Genomic DNA, 10818 nt, shown 5'->3' with positions numbered 1-10818 from the left:
CCCTATAGTTATAAAACAGATAAAAGGTTGGAGGTTAATATGTAGATATTAAGAGGCATAATCTAATAGTAAGGACTATCATTTGCCATAAGTCTTTAAAATAAGGTTTGCGAGGAACTGGATTTGTCAGCATGTTGTATCTTTTATGAGAACAATAAATACTCTTCTAGTCTTTGAAGACTAGACTCTATCCTCATATCCTGATGCCTCTGGTATCTTAGTCTTTAAAACAGTTCGTGATCCCTGCCTTGTAATTCTTGATTCAAATACATAATGACCATATTGGGCCAGGGTAATTTCTCTTCTTTGACGCTAGTTTAGCAGCTCCACGGATGGACACTGAACCTGCTAAATGTGTATACACAACTGAATTACAAATATCTATTTTTCTCAAAAGTGAGTTTCTGGTTTCTGTAAGATTCCCAAAGAAGTCTGTGATCCAAAACAGATTCCAAATCATTGCTTAGGTAAAGCTTATTTATATTAAAGATTTATATTAAACTGGGTGGATAAAAGAAACAGTACAGTCTAGTTTTACCATTGGAACCTAGTATTTTCTTAGGTCAAAGCCTGACTTACAAAGGACTGTCCATTTTTCTTTAGTCATAGGAATATAAAAGCAAGAGAAGTATATTCCAGGCAAAGAAGGAAGGCTATTTTGAGTATTAGAAGGGGTTAGGGCTGGACTGGTCACGTCACTTTTACTTTATGAAGCCCAGTCAGCAAAACGATCCTATTTTCAATACCACTTGGATCCAGGACTCTGAAGAACTGTGACTCATCCAGTTTCTCCCAAGCAAATGGACAATCACTAAATTATTGGGTTGTCAGAAAAGTCATGATGTATTTTTTCTGTGAAAAAATATGTCATTATTTTTCCAACAACTCAATAGATTGTTGTGGTTCACTTCCTCTTGCCTCTCTGGTTAATTACACCAATTTATGGTTGAGAAATAAGCATCTGAGGGAAAAGCCAAAATCTATGCATTAAAGAGAAGATGTCCTACTTTTATCCTCTTTACTCCTCTTCCTCCCTAACCCCAAACTGCTCTTACATACAAGATAATTTTTAAATTATAAAACTGGTATTAACACAATCATCAATAAAAAGAGAAACAATGACCAGCTCTTCAACCAACAGATGCTAGGGTACTTATGCAAGTCCTAGGGTTGAGAGTCTTGGTGTCCACACCAAGGGAGAAACCAACCAGAAAGCTCGTTACCCTGCATCATCTGAAAAACTAAGCCACAGCCATTTTCCCTAAAGTTCCGTTTCTGGGAGGATGAGATCCTTGGGAATAAGTCTTCCTCCTTTAAGGAGGCAATCAAAGTCAAAAAAGAGTGGTAACAATACCTTGCAAACACAATCATTACTCCTGTCCTAATTTCTCAACGCTTAAAATGAAATAAGACAAAAAAAAAAAAAAGAAAAAAAAAAACCTCAGTACAAAGCTTCCATATGTGCTTTGCTTTAAATCAACAAGACATGACTTGCCTTACTAAAGACTTCTTTTTCTCTCTTTCCAAGTAGAAAAAAAAAAATCTTTGACCCAAAGATTCAGACCTAGACATATGTACCCACAACTGTCTTGATCTAAGTAATACTGGGGAAAGCTTTGTATTCAACTCCACAACTTAATGCATCATTTAACCCTTTCTATTAGGGCTCCCTTAATCACTCAGAATACTTCCTATTCTGAAACCAGACAAAAAAAACCCCATACAATCCCCACTACCCTCATGCCCAGAACACAGCCCCTAGAAAACCTAGCTTGTACAGTTTGCACTTAGCATGCTCTCTTCAAAGACGAAGCACACATATACACATGTACACAAAAAGACACAGTTCAGAGGAGAGGGGTTTAAGGGGGATAAAGTTTTTTCTTCTGTGTGGGCCTGGGTTACTTGGGGAGTGTAACATATATCTCTTAGTATTGTAATGTGATCTCTCAGTTGGATACATGTATGTGCAAGATGAAGGGAGTAGGAATAAGGGATGAAAAGGTTATTCCACTTTTAGCAGGTAGGAATGAGAAGTGTAGATGTAAATACGGTGATTGACCCACACAGGAATAAGGTCTTCCCCCTAACTTTCATAAGGATAAAGTGGAGGGGGTTGGAATCGGGCGCTTGATCACTATCTTTCTTGTTTCCTCATTACTCTCTAGCCCATGGTATACCAAAGTGTGTTTCAGAGTCACCAGTTCTGTGGGATGTGAAATAGAAAGGATACCAAGGTCGAATATATTTAGAAAACAATTCAATAACAGAAACTTAAAACTTTGCTCTACTACAGAATTTTTCAGATATGGTAAAATGGTCTTTCTTTCTCTGTTTCTATACAGAGAAAATATAATAATTAAAGTATATAAGGGTGATACTCAAAATATTTAACAACTGATATGGCACAGACCAATCAGAATGGACCTTAGCCATAAAATGCTGATGCCACTCTACCCTTGAGAATGGGCTCAGGCTGAATATCAGCCCATGCAATATGCACTGTTCCCTAAAAGTACATGAATTCTGCTTCCCATGAATTCTGTTTTCATGTAGTATCTCACAGAACTGGTGAGAAATATTCTGGCCAATGCTAAAAAACTCATCTTTCAAGGGTTGGGGCCAGGAATCATGATTCTGGCCACTGGGGTACAGGAGGGGGCAGTAGCCCTGGCAGTAACTCTTGGTAGCACCAGTTAATAGACTTGACTAGAGTTGCAGCAGAAACAGATTTCAAAAGACAGACATCCCTCTGTCCCAGGTACTCCTGGGATTTTGTCCCTGGTGAGTCAGCAGGTGTCTATCCAGGTGATGTTTGCGGCCAAAACTCTTCTCACAGCGAGGGCACTGGAAGGGCTTTTCCCCAGTGTGGGTCAACCAATGCCTCACCAGGTGGTGCCTTCGGCCAAAGCTCTTCCCACATTCGGTGCACACATGGCACTTTGGCACCGCTGGGGTGCGCTGCCGTTTCCTAGACCCAGGGGTCTCTTCAACCTCTTGGCCCTCACAGGATTTGCCTTCTGCATGCACTCTCTGGTGGCTAGCCAGATGGGAATTGCATCGGAAATTCTTGCCACACTCGGCGCATCTGCTGGGCTTGTCATGTAGGTGGGTTTTCTGGTGCCGAATTAGGTGATGTCTTCGCCCAAAGCTCTTCTCACACTTGAGGCAGCTGTAGGGCCTCTCTCCAGTGTGTATTTGCTGATGCCTGGTAAGGTGGGAGCCCCACACAAATTGTTTCCCACACTGGGGGCATGTGTGAGGTCTTAACAGAGAATCCATCTCTGTGCTACACAGAAGGTTTGAGAAACTATTTTCCTGAAGAAAAGGTGGGTTCGGGTGCATTCCTCTAGAACTTCTGGGCATGGAATCCCAGTTCTCATCCTGTTCGGGGTTCCAGAGAACAGTATCTTCGGACACACTGGATAACATCCTGGGAGGTTCTGCTTCTAGTTCAGGGGTATCTCCCTCATGTTCGCTTCCATCACCTGTGGAGAAGGGAAAATACCAGCCCCAAGAGGGGGGTCACAAGAGAACACCCCAGGACTCAGGTCATAGGTGAGGATGTATATGCCTGTCAGAGTCCAAACCTCACCTGAGAAGAGCTAAGAAAACATATTTTATGCTGTATAAGATAGTGCAGTAGATGTGGAGGTTAAAGGCACAGGTTTAGGAGGCAGATTGCCCAATTATGAATCCCATATTTTCTACTTCTCTAAGCCTTCATTTCTTCTGTAAAATGGGAATAATAGCATGCTTTGATCAAGGCTGTTATAAGATAGATACCAGCACCTGTGCACAGCAAGCACTTAGTAAATGGTATATGCTATTGTTATTTATTATCATTACTGATTTACTATTATTTATTGCTACCAATCATCATCTTTCTGCCTTAACACAGGGGGGAGTTAAAGACTGTGTTGCAGTCATCATTGATAACCTGTCAACAATACTAGAGACATAGAAGGTACTCCTGAAATGGGAAGAAGGTTCAATAACAACAACTAACATTTACTGACAACAACTAACATTACTTAGCACTGTTCAACTACTTGAATATGCTAACATATATAATTCTTACAGTAAGTATAGATAAGGAAACAAAGGGAGGTTAATTACTTTCTCAAGATCCAAGGTCTGAAATTCAAATCCACAAAGCTAAGCTCAAGAGACTGTCCTCTGAAATATTCGGCTACATTGCCTTGCATTTGAAGAAAAGGTCCTTGAACTTTAGATTCTCTGAGGCAGAGGAGGGATTAGAAGGACATATTTTGATGACACCCCAAGAGAGGTAAAGGCAGTGGCTAAAAGTCCATTCTAAATCCTCACCTGTGTATGTGACCCTTAGAATGTCCCTTTCCTCTAAGTCTTGGGGGTCAGGAACCCACTGTTCTTCTCCTCCTTCTAGTTGAGAAAGCATGTCCAGTTTGGGAATCGGAAATCCTGCCCATGGGAAAGGAAAATAGAGATATCAATTACTTCAATGGCAATTCTATATTTCTAAGAAAGGCTGTTTCCTACATTATTCCTTGAAATTGTACCTTATTCCTGTACCCCTTCCTACCACCACCACCACAGTTCCACTTCTTCTTTGTCTTAGAAAAATCACACTCTCTTTTCTGGTCCTAACTTTACTTTAGTCCTACTATAACTATCCCATTTCCCATACTTGTTTTTCCCTGGATGGTTCCCAAATTTCCAAATACTCCTTTTCAGATGTCCTTCTGACTGCTTTGTAAGACTCTCCCAATTCCTAACCAAGAAGAATCCCAAGTTGTTTACTTCATAATTCAGTATTACTTGTTACTTGAAAAAAAAAAAAAAAAAAAAAAGAAGAAAAAGCTTAATTACCTTTTCTTGGGCAATTCCCATACTTGTTTTTCCCTGGATGGTTCCCAAATTTCCAAATACTCCTTTTCAGATGTCCTTCTGACTGCTTTGTAAGACTCTCCCAATTCCTAACCAAGAAGAATCCCAAGTTGTTTACTTCATAATTCAGTATTACTTGTTACTTGAAAAAAAAAAAAAAAAAAAGGAAGAAAAGCCTTACTTACATTCTCTTGGGAATAGACCTAGAATTCCTTCTTTGGTGGAAGCCTAGACAGATTCCCTGCCAAGGGAAGAACCCTAGACAGACACTATTCAACAGCCCCAAAGCAGATGGCTCCATCCTCCCAGAATATGATCTTTTAGTAACTGGGAAAGTCATGCTTACTCAGAGAGACCACTATGCCACAATTTTCCTGCATGACGTATTCTCCATAAAAGTCTGTCTGAGAGGGATCCAGGCTCCGCCATTCCTCCTGAGAGAAGCACAGTGACACATCCTTAATGGTGACGAGGCCCTGAAACAAAATGTAGTGTCTGCTATCAGCAGTTATTCCTTAAGAAAAACATGATTTCGATATAAAAGGCTGAAGTTGTAGAGGAACGAGGGTAAGAGAGGATCTAGGAGCAGAATTGCCCAGAGGTCCCTGGTCAAGGCACATAGTTTTCGTAAAGGGGGAGTGAAGAGCAGAATAAAGATAGATATTAAGGACTGAGTGAAGGCAATGATGCTAAAGGACTTTTCCCAAGTGGGACCATGAAAAGTCAGAGGCACCATAAACTCATTACTTCCTCTGTTTAACTACAGGTATCTACTCAGTCTCTCCTCACTACCTTTCTCTTTTTATTGCAGAAACTTTCAACCATCTCTTCCTTCCTCCACTTGACCTGTCTTTTTCTATCAGTATAAAGTGGCATAGACAACATATTCTTTCTTGCCTCCTGGGTAATGCAATATCCTTATCTTCTGAGGCAACACAGTATGGTTATCAGGAGTCCAGCCTCTGGAACCAAAAGACTTTTAGCTTTGCTACTTACTAGCAGTATGACCTTACAAAGTCCCTTAATCTTTTTCTGCTTCAATTTTTTTCATCTGTAAAATGGGATAATTTAGTTGTTATCAGAGTTAAATGAGTTAACATATATAAATCACTCTGAAAACAGTATGTATACTAAGCACTCTGGAAATATAGTTACTACTACTATTATTATCCTTCTGTGGCTCTCCTACTGTCTTCTAAATCTAAACCTATTTTCTCTCTCTGGTTCTACTCCTCTTCATATTTCTTTTTTCTTCCTTTTCATCAATGTTCCATCATCTACCCAATCCTGTCCACTTTATGTTCTTTCTAAGCCTTCTTTAGATCCTCTCTTACTGATCTTTATAGACTTATTTCTCAAAGGAAGCTAATTAATTATTCTTAACAATCCCCTTGTGAATAACAAAGCCATCTATTTAAAAATCCTAACCTCAAGGAATTCCCTCTTCTCGTTATGCCTCCATTAATTTTCCAAGGTTCTTAGAATCCCTTTGGAAAGGGATAGAAGCTGTTCAATTATAAGATCATACTATTAGTAATCATGTGAACTCACAAATCAATGGGATGATGCTAAAGCTATAGATGGCAGCAATGAAGAGATCTTGGAGAAGCAGAGGAAGCATGGCCCACCTGTGAACCAGCTGCAAGAAGTGCAGCTGCCATCTCCCAATCTCCAGTGCTCCCCTCCTGGGGAACTGCAGGAACCCAGGGAGCAGACTGAGCTGGTGAGGGAAGAGAGGAACCATTAGAAGTGAACTATCCACCCTTTTCTAAAAGATTCTGGACCTCATTTTAGAGGGGCTTAAGGATCACATTTTCTCCTATAACTATGCCCATTGGTTAAACTCAAATGAATGAGGACTTCACTCAAAATGTTATTAGGAGGACCAGCAGTGAGCGTAATGGCTATGTCGCTGGACTCCCATGTAGTCGACCGCAGTTCAAACCCTGGACCCAGTGGCTTAAACTCACGCCGGGTGGGTGTGTGTGCGCGCCCAAGGTCCCAAGAGGAGAATGGAGGAGAAGGGATTGTGGTGTGGCCATCCCTCCTGGGGGATGATTTCTCGCTTTCTGTATCTCTGTCTCTCTCTGTCTCTCTGGCGAGTGCATGCGTCCTATGACAAAAGCCCCTCAAAAAAAATGTTATTAGGTAGATTTTACTTAGACTAGCTGTGGTTTGAGTTTATGTCATTTGAAAGTAATTTTTATCTAATTAAGTGCATCTTACTAGATGGGTAAGGAATCAATGTTACTATCACTTTCTTCATCTCACTAATTATGCACTTCATGTAGAAGAAGTGATTATGTAAGAAATAAGAGAAGCCCAGTTACATAGTATGGAGATCCAGCAGCCCATTATGTACCCATGACTAGGGCACAGGAAGAATGGACTAGTCTTAGTATTTGTGATGCTCTAGAATATGTGTATTTTTTGAGTCTACGTTTTGAATAGAGATTAGGACACTACTCTACATATTGTGCTTCCCCAAAACCCTGTGGTCTCTTACCCTTCTCCTGAAGGGACTGTGGCTCCTCTTCAAGTTCACAGCACAGATGCTCTAGTGGCCCTGGAGCTGTTCTCCATGGGCCCTCTTCCCGGCTTCCCCTTTCCACCTGATGCTCTGCTCCATCCAGCTGTACATTCATTGATTCCCATCCTGTCCCCAGAACTGCTGTCTGTTCTGAAAGCATTTTTTTGCTGTGAACCCAAAATGAAACCAGAACAAATTTCCTATCAGTTATGCCTATGAAAATGGAAAGGGGTAATATTTCTAAAGGAGCTACAGAGAATAGCCACAGAGATAAAAGATTAAACTGAACAGGAGGAGCTTGATAGATGCCCAACTTTAAAAGATTTATTCCAATCGACTGAGCCTGAGCTAAGTTTCTTAGAGGAACTAAGAAACTGGCAGGTGCTGCATAGCAAAATCACTAACTATATGGGGGACTTCACAGTAAAAACTGAATATCCCTGAAAGCTATAAGAACATTATTAAAAAGTAAAAGGAACAGACATAGAAATTCAAAACTACCCACTTAATCTCAACCACTGAAAGTATAGGTAAGTAAGGAATCTGGAAACAGGCAGAAAGGAATACAATAGACCTACGCTCATAGAAGATAGATGTAATCACACATAAGAGTTACTGCCACAAATAACATGCTCATCAATTCGTTTAAAACAAAAAGATTACTATAGGTGGGGGGACCCATTCAAGGGTTGTATGTGCATAAGGAGTACACACCTCTTTTATCAGGCAGAAAAAGACAAGTCTCAACAAAGAGACACATGGTCTGTCATCCTCATATAGAAAATGAGAACTGGTAGAGTATATATTAGAAAGATCATATAGAAAGCAGATAAAAGACTACAAAGCAACCCCCACAGGTAAGAGAAATAGTTGGTCAGTGAGCAACTGATGTTAATTAAGAAAAGTAGAGGAAAATAGAATGGGTTTAGACCAGAAGTGGGAAGGGGGGTAAACAGTGCTGTTAACATGACCCTAAGGTGAATTAACAGCCCTGTGATTTGATACACAAGAACAAGCCAATTTTTTTGGCAGGAACCAGCCAGATCTCATTAGGAAAAAAATATATTCCATTTATTTATTTATTTATTTTTGGAGAGGTTTTTGCTATAGGGTGCATGCACTCGCCAGAAAGACAGAGAGAGACAGAGACAGGAAGGGAGAAATCGCCCCCCAGGGGGGACAGTCATGTTGCAGTCCCTTCTCTTCCATTCTCCTCTTGGGATCTTGGGCACGCATGCATATGCACCTGGCGTGATTTTAAGCTACCGGGTCTGGTACTTGAACCAGGCTCTGCTACATGGGAATCCAGCGACTTAGCCATTACGCCAACTGCTGGTCCCAATATATTCCGTTTTAAAGAAGGGTATGGAGGGGCCAGCAGTTAGCGTAATGGCTCTGTCGCTGGACTCCCATGTAGTCAACCGCGGTTCACATCCCAGACCCAGTGGCTTAAAACTCATGCCGGGCGCGTGTGCGTGCGTGCCCAAGATCCTGAGAGGAGAATGGAGGAGAATGGATTGTGGTGTGGCCATCCCCCCTGGGGGGTTTCTTACTTTCTGTCTAGGGTGTGATTTCTCACTTTTTGTCTCTCTGTCTCTCTCTGTCTTTTTTGTGAGCACACATGCCCTATAGCAAAAAACCTCTCCAGAAAAAAAAAAAAGAAGGGTATGGAGACACCAGTGTATGTATGTTCATTAGAAGAAACAGAAGTCAAGAAAAGGATGGGAAATATAGCTTGATTTAAAAATGATGGACATAGCTATTGCTTGTCTAAAGAAAGAATGCAGCTGATGAATGACACTACCAATGAATAAAAAGAACTGTATTCTATCTCTATATAGATCAAGAAGAAATTTTTGATTGTAAAAGAAGACATTTAGTATAGATTAAATTTTTTTCATGATAATCGTACTTCACAAAACCAGGTTGCGGGATCTTCTTTTCTTTGGACATCTTAAGAGCAGGCCAGGTCCACTTGTGATAAGCCCTGTCTGCCTTATGGCAGAGAAGTAGTCTATTATGAGACTGTACAGAACCCCTCTCTACTTGGCAGCACATTTTTGTATTTTATTCAATATCCAAGCAGTCAGGACCAATGACAGTCTTCCAAGAACAGGTCAGAACCTTGGTAACTGCTCTAGCTCACTAACATCCATTCAGTAATGTTTATAAGAACTCAGAAGACTACAATAGGTTATGACAGATGTCAAGTCATTTCTTTTCTTGCCTATTTGTCCTTGACAAAAGAATCAGATGGAAACCCCAAGCCCAATGCACAAGAAAAACAAATTCTTTCATCTCAGAAGCCCAAAGATGGCTCAGAATCTCATGGAGGCACCCTGGACTGATTCCCAGCTTAAGAGGTTTCCTTTCAGGAGACTTATGAGAAAGGAAAATTCCCAATAAAGCAATAAAGGGAATTTCCATTTTAGCTCTTTTCTCTGAATTCCACCCTGTTTTCTTCACTTTTAACACATAGGTCACTAATTTCCCCTTTTCACCACTTATTCTATAGCTCCTTCAGCAAATCCTCCCCCAGGGCTTTATCCCTAGCTAAGTATCTGTCTCAGACCTATTTCTCCATCTCCCCTAGTAGCTGAGTCCCTTTATAGGAAGCCTTTCTGCAAGCTCACTGGGTCAGCTTCAGCCTCGCCAGGCCAAGGAGCGATAGCTTGGTCCTGAGATAACCTGTGGGAGTGCTGATAAAGTCTTAGCAATGGAGAGTGTGGGTGGCTGTCTGTAGTCTGCATTTCTGGAGATGTTCAGCAGAATCAGCACCTGGGCAGTTAAGGTGGCAGCCCTAACCTGATTCTGGGATGATCCCATGCCTACTGAATTTTGGGTTCTAGGGCTTCCATTTCCCTCTTTTCTCAAATATATGAGTGGCAAGACACCTGCAGAAGAAAGTTTTGCAGTAGTGCTGTTGGACAGAAAAAGGGCCATATTCTTGAAATGAGTAGTCCAAGGACACAGGGACGAGTCATGTTCCATCTGTCAGAGAACCCTGGGCCCTGTCCTGGGTGGGGCATAGGCAGGACAGGAGTCTGCTCCGGAGTAAGGTCGCTTCTTCCCTCCTTCTTGTCACAGTGCCCCAGGAGAGGGTCAGATTTCATAGAATCAGAGCAAGGCAGAACTGGAACGGGGGAAGTAAGGTCAGTAAACAGGTTTCCCGAGAGCTGGGGCAGAAGCAAGTGAAGAGAAAGGGAGCCATGGGGGTAACCTGTCCAGGAATGACAGCTCCAGGAGCCCGCGAGGCCTGACAGCAAGGATGGGACTGGGAGACAGGACGAGGGGCGGGCGCGGAATGTCAGTGGGGTCGACCCTCGGGAAAGGCAGAGACCCGAGGTCGCGTCGATCCTCCTCCCCGCCCCCATGAGTGACCGAGCCCCCACCCGCCGCTCCGGGGAGCCAGGTGTCCC

The 10818-nt window shown here is 41.9% G+C and overlaps 1 protein-coding gene across 1 annotated transcript in view; it reads right to left on the bottom strand.

The window, feature by feature from the left end:
* Window positions 1–6: 6 nt before the first annotated feature.
* Window positions 7–10818, bottom strand: part of ZNF641 (zinc finger protein 641) — an 11612-nt gene continuing 800 nt past the window's right edge. Inside the window, exons 2-6 of the mRNA XM_006163453.3 lie at window positions 7376–7566; window positions 6498–6589; window positions 5216–5345; window positions 4330–4443; window positions 7–3488 (exon numbers count right to left, since the gene is read on the bottom strand). Coding sequence (XP_006163515.1) covers window positions 2734–3488; window positions 4330–4443; window positions 5216–5345; window positions 6498–6589; window positions 7376–7559 — 1275 coding nt within the window. The 5' untranslated portion in view covers window positions 7560–7566 and the 3' untranslated portion in view covers window positions 7–2733. The remainder of the gene's footprint in view (window positions 3489–4329; window positions 4444–5215; window positions 5346–6497; window positions 6590–7375; window positions 7567–10818) is intronic.

This window comes from Tupaia chinensis, unplaced genomic scaffold (assembly GCF_000334495.1).
Source record: "Tupaia chinensis unplaced genomic scaffold, TupChi_1.0 Scaffold142262_1, whole genome shotgun sequence".
Lineage (NCBI taxonomy): Eukaryota > Metazoa > Chordata > Mammalia > Scandentia > Tupaiidae > Tupaia > Tupaia belangeri.
The sequence above is the reverse complement of the archived record's forward strand: the minus strand, read 5'-3'. Positions and strand labels throughout refer to the sequence as shown.